Source organism: Cydia splendana, chromosome 20, assembly GCF_910591565.1.
Source record: "Cydia splendana chromosome 20, ilCydSple1.2, whole genome shotgun sequence".
Taxonomy (NCBI): Eukaryota; Metazoa; Arthropoda; class Insecta; order Lepidoptera; family Tortricidae; genus Cydia; species Cydia splendana.
In genome coordinates this window covers 14,289,296-14,304,798 of record NC_085979.1, presented here as the reverse complement: position 1 = coordinate 14,304,798, position 15,503 = coordinate 14,289,296, and the positions used below count along the sequence as shown (strand labels likewise).

General features: G+C 40.4%; 1 protein-coding gene across 9 annotated transcripts in view; it reads left to right on the top strand.

Moving 5' to 3' along the window:
* Positions 1-15,503, top strand: part of LOC134800529 (dystonin) — a 288,922-nt gene that overhangs the window by 207,758 nt on the left and 65,661 nt on the right. For 6 of the 9 annotated variants that reach the window (XM_063773000.1, XM_063772999.1, XM_063772998.1 and 3 more), the window contains 4 exons: positions 274-11,254; positions 13,731-13,877; positions 14,849-14,953; positions 15,352-15,470. In XM_063773000.1, the coding sequence (XP_063629070.1) occupies positions 274-11,254; positions 13,731-13,877; positions 14,849-14,953; positions 15,352-15,470 (11,352 nt within the window). The remainder of the gene's footprint in view (positions 1-273; positions 11,255-13,730; positions 13,878-14,848; positions 14,954-15,351; positions 15,471-15,503) is intronic. The other 3 variants (XM_063773003.1, XM_063773004.1, XM_063773005.1) reach the window with 2 other exon arrangements.

Here is a 15,503-nt window from a genome sequence, read left to right as displayed (position 1 = left end):
GTGTTTCATAGATTTAGGCTTTAGCTATACCTAAACATAGTAACTTTAGAGACTTAAGAGTAACTTGGGAGTGTTTCCTTTCCTTTTTCAATAAGCAAAAACAGTAACGTCAAAGATATGTTTACATTTTTCGCCTTATTACAAAGGAGTAAGGTGCAAAAGTGTAAATATATCTTTGACGTCGACTGTACATTTCACTTGTTGGTTATAAGAGAGATCAGTTAATTTATAGATTTGCGTGTCAGTTGTTAAGCAAAATTACTTTGATAACAGATACGTCAGGACATCGCATTCGACAGAGCTAGACGGGCACACGCCCATATCTAACGGCAAACTAGTCTCGCCCAACTACACGACCAAAACTATCATCGAAGACGACAGACCTGACATAAGGAATCTCAAACGAGTACACAAAATGTACGAAGGGCCTAACATAATAGAGTCCAGAGGTATCGTCCACCCAGAGACGAAAGAAATACTCACAGTCGGACAAGCTATAAACATGAGAATACTCGATGTTCGGACGGGCAGATTACTATCATCGCCCGAAACGAGACAAACTATGACAATCGAGCAAGCAGCCAAGCAAGGGCTCATAGATCCCAAACTCGCTGCGAGGTTAACAGGACCTTGTGGAGTAACAGAAGACGGAAACGAAGTTACCTTACTGGAAGCAATCCAGAGCGAACTGTACGACGCCGAACAAGGACTGGCGGACCCAGCGGAAAAGAGAATAAAGGTAACAGTTCAAGGGGATAGACCGAGCACACAAGGAATGAGTATCTCCGACGCCCTCAACAGGGGACAAGTCGATCTACAGAACGGTCTCTACAGACTGCCCAATGGCAGCTACATTACCATCGCCGAAGCGTACCAGAGGGGTTACCTCATCTACAATGAGATTATCAAAATAAAGTCTAGCGTTCTGTCTTTATCTGACGCGATTAACCAAGACCTTGTTGACAACAACGGTTGGATTTTGGACAGAAATTCGGGCGACAAGTTCCAGTTAGATGTCGCCATCAAAAATGAATTAATCAATCCCAACGTTAGGGAAATCGTTGATCCTAAAAATGACGTAAAAATAACGCTTGCTGAAGCAATAGAAAAAAATATAATAAACACTAAACATTCGAAATACGTACACAATGTAACTAAAGAAAAGCTCTCTTTCAAGGACGCGGCTAATAAGCGCTTAATTTGCAAACCCATGACACTTAAAGACGCTTGTGACCATAATTTAATGACAAACGACGGCAAAATATTATCGCCGGCCAAAAGGACACCTTTGAATATTTTGGAATCTATTTCAGTAGGTGTATTAGATAGCGATAACGTAAAATGTGTAACAGATACTAAATCTGCTCAGTTACTGACCTTGTCGGAAGCCCTAGGCGCGTTCATCATTCAACCCGATAGCAAGTTCCGGGACAATCTGACAGGAGAGATCTGCTCCATTCCTGAAGCAGTTGACCGCGGTTTGATTACGTCTGTGTCCCAAAGATCTATTTTCGACATCGACGGTTTCAGAGACCCAAAAACAGGCGAATTTGTCTCATTCAACACTGCCATGAGCCGTGGCAACCTTAAGTATGTCAACGGCGAGACATTCCTTAAATCGGAAAGCGGTGATTTCGTTTACCTAGAGGACTGCACGAAAGTGTCCATTGTTAGGCCTGAAGTATTAGAAATGTTTAATCGCAAGATAGGTATTTACGAAAACGGAAAAGAGCTCAGTGTTCTAGACGCTGTGTTTAAAAATATTCTAGACCCTAAAACAGGTTATTTGCTCGATGCCACTACCAAAAGACCCATTCCTTTCAATCAAGCCGTCGAAATTAACATGATTACTCCCGAAGGAGCGGCATTGTTGAATTCTCTCCTTAACATTACTCTAACGTTGCAAACTGTTACAAAAACCGTCAAAAGATACGTCACGGTTACCAATACCAACACCTCACAAAGATCTGAAACAATTATTACTTTCGCGGAGGCCGTAAGACGAGGGCTCATTGACGAAACCACCCAGACGTTCACAGACCCGCTTACCGGTACCGTCTTCCCCATACAACAAGCTTTGGATGAAGGTTTATTAGGCGTAGAGAAGAACGAGCCCCGCGTCATCCAATTACAGGATCGTATTAATAAGAAAGACCTAGCTCCGGGGCAAGTAGTTGAATTTAAAATTACGAAAAAATCTTATATCCAGGACTTGCCGGTTAGTCCTGAGAGCAAAGTTCAAGGAGACTCTCGACCTGAAACCGTCAAGAGTCCCGACCACATAGTCCGTGAAACCGTTCATCCGTCGAACATTACGATGCACGAAATTAGATCATCAAAGTCAATTGTCACAGAGCCGACAGTAACTTCTATGACTATTAAGAAAAATACGATTGAGCTACCTCGTGGTGGCTGGTCCCTCAAAGGCGCGATAGATCAGCGTTTGTTTGACCCTGAATCGGGAACATTTACTATTCCAGGAACTGACAGAGTCCTCGACTTTGAAGAGGCATTAAAACTAAACATAATCAACCCTGATTCTGCCATGGCAATCGACCCTAAAACGAAGAAACAAATCCCTCTAGATAAAGCTCTCGAATTCCGTGTACTCGATAACACCGGGCGATACAAGCAAATTTCGGGAACACTTAGTATGAAAGTAGCAATTGAAAAGAAACTAATAATCTTCTTACAATCTTCTATATCTATGTCCTCGCAGAAAATTATAACTATCACGTCAGTAGCCGGTATGCCTGACAAAATGGAAATTTCAGAAGCCCGCGACTCTGCTTCACCTTATGACGTAACCAAAGAAGATCAGTCTGCGCTTGAACCCGTTCAAGTAACCTCTGGTGTTATCTTTGACCCAGCTACTGCTTTAGTCATATCAACCTCAACTGGTATTTCAGAAAACGTTTTAGAAGCCGTCGATAGAGGTGTAGTACCAGCAAATACAGTTAAGGTCGTTGAGCCTCAAACAGGCATCCCTATAACTCTTAACCAAGCAATAGAACGAGATATTATTGATAAGAAAACAGGGGAATATAAAGATAAATCTGGTAAGAAAATGAGCCTTACGGAAGCCGCTCAGATAGGACTCATTGCGGTGGTCGGAGCACCACTAGTAGGCGCGTCTAAAATTATTCAAGTGGTTAAAAGCACTATGGTCGTAGATCCACGTACTGGACAGAAAGTGCCTATGGAAGTAGCATACGAAAGAGGATTGGTCGATGCAGTTACTTTTAAGAAATACGAGGAATCTTTAAGAGACAAGACACCTGACAGTGACTCAACCGATAATGCCCATGGACTGCCAAGCTCTAGCACAACAAATGTTTCTCAAACTACAGGGAAACAAATTTCTGTAGGAGCTGCCGTATCGGAAGGCTTTATTACAGTAGAAACTATTCAGAACAGTCTCTCAGCCGACACTAGACGTGTTACTGAGCTACCTGCGGACAAGCATAAATCACTTCATCCCGCGGATGTAATTCAAGTAGGTAAAGTTACACAAAAACCGAAGTACAGCGTCAACGTAGCTAAGAAAAACGTAGTTGAACAGTTTGAAACAAAACCAATCGTATTACAAAAGCTTAGAAAACAAGTAGTTACGCCTTTAGAAGCGGTTGAAAAAGGTCTTATTGACAAAGAAACAGCTACCATTTTGGAAGCTGTCAAAGTTTACAAGGATGAAAGTGGGTCATCTATAACCCTTGAAAAAGCCATCCAAAAGGGCTTAGTAAAAGAAAACACCGGTAAAATCATAGATCCCCTACATGGTGATGCTGTCACTATTAAAGAAGCCCTGAAAAGAGGTTTGTTAGACGGAGAAGGTCAAGACGAGATTCTGATTCCCCTGGCCAAGAGTTTATCTATCCCTGAAGTCTTAGAACAAGGATTATTAAATCCGGCGACTGGAAAAATAATCCACCCTGAAACCGGTAGCCAATTAACACTACGAGAAGCAATTATTTGCGAAATAGTTGATCCTCTGTCAATGGTGACCATTTCTCCAGGCAGAAAAATAACACTAGCCGAAGCTATTGAAAGGAACATAATTGATAACGACAAAAATATCCTAACAACTAACGAAGGTTCACTGGATTTAGTCACGGCCGTCAATGCAGGCGTATTTCCAGAGCCCAAGACTGTGAAGTATTCCGAAAATATTCCACCTGCTGCCATGACGCTCTCGGTTGCTATTAAACAAAACGTGATCAATCCTAAAACGGGTGACATCAAGCATCCTCTAACAGGAAAAATAATACCTGTTCAGGAAGCTGTTAAGAAGGACCTCATAATGGCTATACCGTACCCACAATCGGAGGAAACTATAACACTGGAAGAAGCTTTAAATAAAGGGACAGTCAATTTGAAAGACGCCACTTTCACAGATCCTAAAACAAAAGAAATTATTCCGTTAGATAAGGCAATGGAACAAGGTCTTCTGGCAGTCAAGCCGAATACAGAAATAATGGGAGGCGTAGTTACAACAATTACTGAAACCTTTACGTCTCAACATACAATAACAACAAAAATGATTGAACTTCTAGCCGATTACGTGCTGGTAAATGCCAACGAAGTACAGAATACTAAGACTGGAGAAGTCATCACAATTGAAGAGGCACGAGAAAAGGGCATTGTTAGAGACGAACAGGTTAGCAAAGAAGAATTTACAACCAGCGACACAAACATTAGCTTTGAGGATGCGCTCACTCACGGGTACATTAACATTGAGCAAGGTACGTTCACTCATCCAAATACTGGAGAAACCATACCTATTGCTGAAGCTGTAAGCACTGGGTTATTAAATACTGAGGTACCTAAAGAAGTAACTGAACCCAAGCAGAAAAGCGAAATGGAAATGCTTGACTTAAATGAAGCATTCGATCTTCTGTACGACGAAAGATCACAGAAGTTTAGAGATCCCAAATCTCCAAACAAAACTATCACGTTTAAGGAGGCTTTGGACAAGAAAATTATTAACCCTGACTCAGTTATTTACAACATTAAAGCTGGCCAACCAGTTACTTTAAAAGATGCCGTAGACTCGGGTCTGATCGACAAGAAGACAGGTAAATTAAAGGAACCGAAAACCGGAAAGTCAATCGACGTTAAAAACGCGGCCAAAATGGGCTTAGTAGCTGTAGTTGCCGCTCCAGTACTTGCTGGTATGGCCGTGGTTCAAGGAGCTAAGTTGGTAACAAGTAAAATTATGAAACCAAAACAAGAAACCGCCCAAGCGACAGAAACGCAAGGCCGAGTTATCACAGAGAAGTCACTCAAAACAATCGACATACGTAAAATAGAAGAGCCAAAGAAATCTGTAGTCGAACAACACGATGTGGCTCCTAAGCCAGCAGCTGTACCAGCCAAACTTTCTCAATCAAAGGAAGTCACTGTAGAAGATATTAAGCCGGTAACAAGTCAAACAATTGTAGTAGAAAAGAAAACTGAAGTAGAACCCAAGACAACCAAAGCTCCTTTAAGCAAGAAAGACGAGCCTATGACACAGTTCCAAAAAGAATCCAGTGTTGTAGAAACTAAAAAGGCAGAAGAAATACTAATAGTATCTAAGACTGCTAATATTGAACCCGCTCAGAAAAAGTCAACGGAACAGAAATCAAAAGAAACTACTCTTATTCAAGACGTTAGTCCACAAGAAACGCTTAAACCACAACAGGCCATATTAGAAGAAATAAAACAGCAAAAGTTGCCCAAAGAGAATGATAAAAATCGTGTGGCAGACAAGACTGTCATAGTAACACAAGGCCAAATGCCAGAACATTCAAAAGTTGATTCTGCTATTCACGAAACACCTATTACAGATATAAGACCAAAGCAAACACCCGGGCAGCTGATTCAAACTCTCGAAAAAGGGCCAGTTATACAAGAATTCCGAAAGACGACCCCCGAAGGCGATGAAATAACGACTATTGTTAAAACTGTTGTGACTACATCTGAACCTACTGAACACGTTACGGAACACGCCACTAGTACAGTAGTCACAAAATCTTCTAAAGTAACAACAGTTGAAATAACACAGAATGAAACATCATCTTATCACGTAATTAGTGAAGAAGTTTCTGTTCCTCCTAGTTATTCTGAAACTACTATTGAGAGCTACTCGGAAGCTCCTGATGAGACAGATAAAACAATAGTAAAAAACGTAGTTACAGACAGAGTAACGCCAACAAAATCAAAACCTGTTGAAGAATCCAAAGACCCGGCCCACAAGGAGGGATCGCCGTCTAAAGATGATATTGCTCCAAAAAAGAAAATCCAAAAAGACCAAAACTCCTCTAAAGAAATCACAAAAGTGGTACAAGAAGTACAGTCAGCTACACCAGTGGAGGTGGCTCCGGGCGTAGTATATGATCCTAAAACAGCAGCCGTGATTTCCACTGAAACGGGCTTACCAGATGATTTATTGAAAGCTGTGGATAAGGGAACGGTATCTAAAGATGCTGTTAAAATTGTTGATCCCAAAACAGGTAAGGAAATTACATTGAAGGACGCCATTGCTAAAGGTGTAGTGGACAAGAAAACTGGAGAAGTCAAAGATAAATCGGGAAAGAAAATAAGTTTTGCAGACGCTGCGAAACTTGGCCTAGTGGCTGTTGTTGGAGCTCCAATATTAGCAGTTTCAAAAATAGTAGAGGTTGTGAAAAATTCTTCTATATTAGATCCTAAAACGGGTGATAAAGTAACCGTAGAAGAAGCCCATCGACGAGGTTTAATTGACCCTGACACATACAAACGCACCATTGAAGTTGTAAAGGTCCATACATCACCTGCACATGGAGTTGAAATAAGTGAAATAACTCCAGCTGAGGCATTGGCTATTGAAAACTCCTCTAAAGGACCTAAAATAACGGATAAAATAGAACAAATTTCTACTAAAACGTCAACACGTCCAGGTGAAGTCACTATCACAACAACTACGCAATATAAACCGGTAGAATCAGTGACTACAACATCGTCGTCAGTAGAACACAAAACTTTGGAAGTTCTGGTCACCAAACATACATCTATTGAACATGACCCTAAGACAGTATCGGCAATGCTCATTGACGCTGAAAGGCAACCTCTGAGAGTCATTGACGAAATTACGGAACAAAATGTCACAAAAGTTAAATCAGAACCAGTGCAGATACTTTACGAAAACATTCCATTAATAGACGCAATCATGCAAGGTAAGATTGAGCCTAAAGTGTGTAGAATTATTATTAACGGCATTGAATCACCTTTAACAGTACAAGACTCATTAGAGCAGGAACAAATTAGTAGATTCACCCCTGTAGATGTAGTTTCGAAAAACGTAGTTATAGTCAGAGAGTCTAAGCCAAAATATAACGTGGCCATTTCACAAAAGCTCACACCCGAAGAGCTTTCTGAAATGGGTGTCTACGACATAGAAAAACAAATCTTTATGAATCCCAAGACACATGCCAAAATATCCTTCGAAGAATTAGTTTATGGATTGCAAATTTTCGACCCTGAAACTATTTTAGTCAAAGATTTAACTTCCAAATCAGATAACTATGTTCCATTCGATGAAGCAATCGCACGACCAATTATCGATAAAACGACTGGTCATATGGTTAATCCAAAAACTGGTAAACGCGTTTCATTCTTAGAGTGCGTACAGGTAGGCTGGATTGTTGAGAAACCTGAAGATGTTTCGGTACCTGAACAACTTACTATCGAATCTGCTTTAGAACAAGGATTGTATAATCCTACGACCGGTGAAATTAAGGACATCAACACTGGTGCTTTGGTACCCATTGGTTCAGCGATTGAAAGCGGTCTTGTTGATAATGAATCACTACTTATTAGAGTACCTCATTCAAACGAAAGCATAACCTTGTCCGATGCCATTGAACGCGGCATCGTTGAAGTTCGACATGGCGTTATAACGATTATTGAAACGCAAGAAATTATAGATATAACTGTCGCCATACAACGAGGTTTAATTATCATCTCAAGGAGACCGATTTCAATCGAAGCAGTTATTGTAAATGACATGTATGAACCCAAATCTGGAAAAATTAAAGACATTGCAACGGAACAACTCGTTACTGTTAAAGATGCTGTGGATAGAAACATAGTTCATCCCACAATATCTGAAATCAAGGACACGCAGTTAGATAAGTTTGTACCGTTATCAGAAGCTCTTGACACTAAACTTATCAATCCTGAAACAGGTAAACTTGTAGACAAAAAGACTGGAAAACACATTCCATTAGATGATGCATTGAAAAAAGGTTTAGTTGCCACCAAAGCGGTTACTTATTCCTTATTCGATGTGATCGAGTTAGGTTATTATTCCCCCGATTCCTGCAAAATTTTAGACCCCAAAACTGGTCATACCATTCCCCTTAGCAAAGCGATTACACAAGGACTAGTTGATCCTTCTGATGTTAAAATTAAAGAAGACAAATCTGAGGCAGTCGTGCCTTTTGACCAGGCAGTTAAATCTGGACTGATTGACTTAGAAAAAGGAATAATTACAGCGCCAGTTCTAAACCTTAAAGACGCTAGTGAAAAGGGCTACTTGCTAAGTGACAAAAAGCCATGGACGTTACAGGAAGGACTGGTACAAGGCTGTTACGATCCAGATACGGGTTTACTAACTATTAATAACGCTACTATGACTCTCGAAGACGCTATCAAAATCGGAAATATTAACTCAGAGGCCATGACTGTCAGGAATTCTGTAACTGGTGACATGATCTCTCTATCAGATGCTATTACGGCAGGTATTATTGACTCTAAAGAGGGTAAGGTTAGAGATCCAATTCAAGGAGATAAAATTTCTTTAACAGACGCATCCGAACGTGGTCTAATAGTCCCAGCCAAACGCAAGTTAAGCTTGCCTGAAGCAGTTTTCAAGGGTTATTATGACCCTAAAACTGGCAAGTTCTCGCATCCTCAGAGCAAAGAAAAGATTCCAACCGATAGAGCTATTAAGAAACGCATATTAGATCCTCAGTCCACCTTAGTTCACGCTGGTGGAAAGGTAATTCCGTTTGAATTTGCAGTAGACAAAGGTATTGTAGATAGTAGGACAGGTACTATCATATTAGGTGACGAAAGGATAGATTTCCGCGAAGCATTTGAACGGGGCATCTTGGTTGAAGTTAGAAAACCGCTTTCTCTCATCGAAGCCATTGAAAAGGGTGTTTACAATGAAATAACTGGTCTTTTCATGGACCCTCAGAGCGGTAAGAAATACACCCTAACCGAGGCTATTCAACTGAACTTAATCGATCCGCATTCAGTTCATATTCAAGACAACAGATTGGGCAAATGGGATAAAATCACAATTCCCGAGTCACTAGAAACCGGTGTAATTGATGATAAGACGGGCAAAATAATAAATATCAATGCAGATAACGAGGAAATTAGTCTTCGTCAAGCTTTCGAGATAGGATTGCTCGTTGATAGCAAAGCTTCAATTAGTCTACAAAGAGCATTGCACCAAGGACTATATGATGATAGCACCGGTAAATTCATCGATCCCGCTACCAGTCGCAAAATCACCTTGCATGAGGCTCTTAGGAGGTCAATAATCAGTCCCAAATATCTTTGCTATTTCGATAAAAAATCTGAGAAGCCGCTGACTTTGGCGGAATGTTGTCGTAGTGAGATCATTGATAGGAGGACCGGCAAGTTCCACGAGCCGTGTTCTGACGTTCAAATCCCTCTTTCCGAAGCCATGAGCTTGGGTCTCATCGTCGATATCGAAAGTGCGGGCTTCACTTTATATGACACACTGGCTATGAACTTATACGACATTGGCGATCACGTCTTTGTACACCCCGTTACCGAAAGAAAAATCTCCCTCCAAAACGCGATAGTTGAAGAATTAATACACCCCGAAACCTCATTGATTAAAAACATTCCTACGAGCAAGTACATCAAATTAGATGAAGCAATTAAATCAGGCATCGTTGATGATAAAAACAGCGTTTACGTTCTACCAAACGGAAATCAAATCAATTTACTTGACGCTAAACACCGCGGTTTAGTAGTCACGGCTAAGAGAAACCTGGGCCTGGAGGAAATCATTAGAAACGGTTTGTTCAGGGCAGATAACGGTAAGATAGTTGATCCTAGCACCAACGAATTCATGGATATTACGAAGGCTATTGAAACAGGTCTGATGAACCCAGAGCTAACTGTGGTTAAGGACAGCTACACCAACAAATTCAAACCGCTGCCCCTAGCAATTCAACAGGGTGACGTAGACGTTACGAAAGGTAGGGTTCTTGACACTAAAGCCAAGAAAACCTATAGCTTGGACATCGCGTTCGATAAGGGTCTACTTGTAACCATCGTTCAACCGATTACTTCTCAAACGGTCACGAAACGCCACGTCACTGACTCGTCGGCTCCTAAAGAAGCCATGCTTAGAGAATTCACGTTAGACGAAGCTATTAAGTACGAATTCATTGATCCCGAAACGGCTGTCATTAAGGATCCTCATAAAAACAAATACATTCCATTAAAATTAGGTATTACTGAAGGTTTAATTGATAAGAATGCTAAGGGATCGTTTGATCCCCAAACTGGTAGGTCGCGTACGCTTTGTTTCGTCTTTGAGAACGGTCTGATTGTGTACGTCCGCGAGCCTCTAACGTTTGAGCAAGCGATAGAAAACGGTCACCTGAACATCACGACAGCTCGCTTTACTGATCCACATTCCAAAGAAGTACTTACCATCAAAGACGCTGCCACGTTGGGCTATATCGATCCGGACACAGCGCTAATAAAAGATAATCTCAAGAAGAGGTTAGTAAAACTCCCTGAGGCATTCCGTAAAGGCCTTATGGACGCAGAAAAAGGCAATATTTTAGATACAGAGACCTCTAAGTTAAACACGCTCCCATCGGCTATCGAGAGTGGTCTGCTTATGACACCGAAGAAAAGTTTCAGTTTGATCGAAACCCTGAACTTTGGGATTTACAACCCCACCACCGGAGCGTTGAATGACCCGTTCATAACGACCAGTGTTATAGATAGAAAGAGATTGAACCTGGGCGAGGCCATCCACCAAGGCATCGTCGATGCTTCAAGCACTGTCGTCAAAGAACCTAACACAGGCAAGATCTGTCCGTTAGTGCAAGCCATTGAACAGAAATTGGTCGATCCCGTTGAAGGCAGACTAGTTATTGATCCAACCAAAGCTATCACATTGGACTTAGTCAAAGCTCTAAAGAAGGGATACCTACTGCCCGCAGAAACTAGGGTAAGTTTCACTATATTATCTTGTTATTTGTGCTTCTATCAAGCGAAGGTGTTGCTTTATTTCCTACTCTACTCTTAAGGTGATCTCTAAAGCGTTTGGCTTGAACATTGGCATGGCACGACACCCACAAGACTTACAGTGTCGATATGTAATGGGTTACATGCAATGGGGGAGTCACTGTTGTGGCATACACTATATTACAATGTTTTTATCAATTCATGGATTAGAATTTTGGAAATATTTTGAAGGGCGATTTTCTACCGATTTTTAACTGAGCTTCAACAAAGTCTGAACATAAATATTAAATCAAAAGATATAAACTTAAACACACAAGAGTGTAAAACAGAATCACGTTAAAAATCGGTTGAAACATTCGTTAGTTTTCACTGTAAGAAGTAGTTAAATGCTTATCACAAGTTCATTGTACATTTTATATTGCCGCATAGTTGACTTTACACTTAGGGATAGAGCAAAAATTTTATAGACAAATCTAGTAGTTGATCAAAATTTCAATAGCATATTTTTACTCTTTGTTCTCTAGATCATTAGAAGCTTAAGTTTAGGTTTTATCGCTTTCAATTGTGAGTTTTCTACTAAACAGTGTTCTGTTTGAGCGAACTAGCAATTGCGTTAAGTTGCGCGTAAACGGGCTGCCTTTTCACGGAAATATGTGCTGCAACTAAGGGCCTCTTGCGCATATTGCTGAGAAAGTGTAGCTTTTTTACCCGCGCTAGAAGCGACGATGCTTATTCACAGTGTACTAAGGCTCGATGTATGTTATTTTTATTTCCAGCCGTTGCCTGCGATGCTAAAGAACCCTTTTGAGCTAAATCGTGAATGCTTGCCTGTGAGGGATCATATTAACGACGATAAACGAACCATCACCGTCTCGCCAATACCTAACATCCCATGATCACTATGTGCTAAGAATTTGCGAAAGAGATCGAATGGGTGTTCGTTCATTACGATCCACCTTTCGAAGCTTTCTTTTGTTTGCTTTTTTCATACGAAAACCAGTGATTTATGACTGACTGGTTTTTTCGGTTTATACCCTGAATAAGTCGATATACTCATTCCTTGGACCCGCTCACGTTTTGGAATGCATGACAGCGCTATGCTATTGTGATGTTTCCTGCGGCCTCTCGCGACAAACACTCACAATATCATCAAATGGTAAAACATTTTCGACAAACACAAACACTGAAGGTATTTGAACAAATTAAATTATTTTTCAGAAAATATTTTAATTTGTTTTTTATCAAGTAGAAACACTACTATATAAATTATAAACTGAAATAAATGTCATATACTAAGAAAAAGTGACCAAGGCCTCCAGTGCCCCAGGCTGGAATCGAACCAGCGTCCTCTGCTATCGCGGCAGGTGCCTGAACCACTCGGCCACCGGGCCACAGCGACATTAGTCAAATTTTCCAAGTATATGCACTTCCTACTGAAGTCACCCTTGGTCACTTTTTCTTAGTATATGACATTTATTTCAGTTTACTGAAGGTAGTATTTATATTTTCGTCTTAGTTTAAATGCTCGTTTTGTTTTGGGAGTTTATTTCATTATGAGATTGTAAGCATGTTTGATATTATTTCTCTGATTCGGAATTTATGTTGATATGTCTAAATCAAATACAATAATATCCATTAAAATTACATGACACCTAATAGTTAGTAATGAAATAAAATCTCATTTAAATTCAATGTTTCTCGTACAATTTTAAATTTACGTGTAAATCTTTAAGTTACTTGTTTACCAAAATTTTCTTGTACCTTTTACCTTACATCAAAACATTTCAAAGTTTCAGATTTCAACAGGTACTTTTAATTTTAAAACTTAAACCCAATTAACTCTAATCAAAACGTAATTTTAATTTAAGCCTAAGGAAGATGTTAATACCATAGCTCACAGATGTCAAAAGCGGTCATTATTGTTTTTGTAAACTTTTGACGTTTGTGGCATTGATTCACTGCTTGCATGTCACGCTTTGCATGTTATGTTACGGTGTACGCAACGTTCTGACTGGTTGTGTATGTGTTGTCATCTCCACGCTATCGTGTATTGGCTGTCTGTGGTCTCGCCTTTGTCTATTTGTTTTTTCGTGGACTCGTGTCTTTGCTTTTGTCTCTGCGTAGTGTTGTCTGTAATTATAAGCTTCCTTTTCAGGTACACAACAAAAATTTTCGTTGTAAAATTTACAATTTGCATGAAATAATCGAACTTTAGAATTTTGTAAATATTTGAATGATTTTTAACGTCTTGGTACAATATTGCATCTTTATAAAATTCAAAGCACTGTATGATTTTCCAAAATGAAGTCGTCCTGTATAAACTGACTGACTGCACTTGTCTGTAGATAGATGCATTGTATAATTTGCTCAGTAGTTAGAGGCACAGCGAAGCCGGCGGGCTTTGTACATCCGCGTAGCTACATGGTGTGCAAATAGTAATCCGTGTGTTGTTAATATAGCAAGCAGTAGAGGAGAAGTACAGACTTTGCGACGAGACGCTGTCGAAGCTGTTGGAATGGATCGCGGTGGTGGAGGAGCGGCTCGCCAACCAGGAGGCCGTCAAGGAGGACCTGGACGAGCTGCGCAACCAGATCAATATTCTCAAGGTACGTCTATAAATTCATCATCTTAATGACTTTTACTTGTGCCATTGGGTCATACACACGCAGAAAACTCGTGTCTTACGTGTTTCGGAAAGTTAACTGTAGTGGAATCTAACTCTTAATTTCTGGGAGAGTCTGATTTTTGGGTATGACTGTAATTGGTGCCGATCTTATTTAGCACAAAACCTAACAAAACTGTGCTAATTTCTTTCACCAATCCGAGAAGGCAAATGAAAACCTCATTATGTGTAAAACCCAATAAAATCGTAAAAGGTCAAATTCAAATACCGTAAAACGGGGTGAGTAGGTTTCGCGGGGAGAGGTGGGTTATGAATGGGGAGAGAAGGTTTGAGAAGAGGGTGAGAAGGGATTTTAAGGCTACTGCTACAAAAATAATGTATTCCAATTTAAAATGGAGCTATAGTAATACGCATAATAAAAAAAAATCGATCTAACAATCTTCCAAAATCACCTTTGTATGAAAACCCCTCTCACCCCAAATACGAGGCTCTACGGGGTGAGGTGGGTTTTCCTCTTTATCGTCAAAGTTATGAAATGGAACTACCCAAAATAAAATAAAAACTAAAATACAAACGTCCGGAACACTTATTATATACACCATTCAGTTTTCATATGTAAAAATAAAATGTTAACGAGGTTTGAATTTCAGTTTTGACCCTACTCACCCCATTTTACGGTACTTCATGAACTCATAAGATTATTTTCAATTTACTTATCCGTGTTTTAACTCTTAACCGGATAACAAAAATCTCCGACGACATAAAAGGCCGGCGCCTAGTCGTGGGCGAGCGTTTTTGGAGAACAATAATTAAATGTACCTAATGTTACGCCATAAACATTGCAATTTTACTGCTGCTGCATATTTAGACATTTCAATGGTTCTTAAGTAGGTAGGTCCGATTCAGCTGTATTCGTTGTGCAGATCTATTATTAACTGAGTGTTTATTCCACAGCTGATCAAGGATGACCTGGAGAGCCACCAGCGCCAGGTGTCGGCGTGCGCGGACCAGGCCAAGCAACTGCTCGTGTCCGGAGGAGATGTGCTGGCACCGCATGAGGTCAGGAATCACTCGAGTTTTACCATTACGGCCTTAACCTTCTTGTATAAAACTTAGCAAAACTTATGTCAATTTTGTCTTTTCTAAAAGTTTTAAATGTCAAAATGACGGTGGTACAGACTCTACAAACGATTATCAACGGCATTTTAGATTGACAGAAGTTTAATTCTCCCTCCCTCATTCTGATACTGCAACGTACTGTGTCAATCGGATACCTTAATCATATCATTATTATTTGTGTCATGCCAACGTCATTCTTGTAATGTCGCGGCAGGAATATTTTAAAGCGTATTCATAAGATATATCCTTCAAAAAGATTAAACCCATGAAGCTTGCATTTCATGCAATTATAACAAATGTATGTTATGTAACGTATGACATGTAAACTCGCGATATAGGTGGCAGCACTGGAGCGCGGCGTGCGCCAGCTGAAGCAGCGGTGCGACAAGTGCTCCGACAAGTGCGACAAGATGCTGCGGCGCCTCGCCGCGGCGCGCGACGAGCTCGGCAAATTCAAGTGAGTCTCGACTACTTATCTGTGCACTGCCGT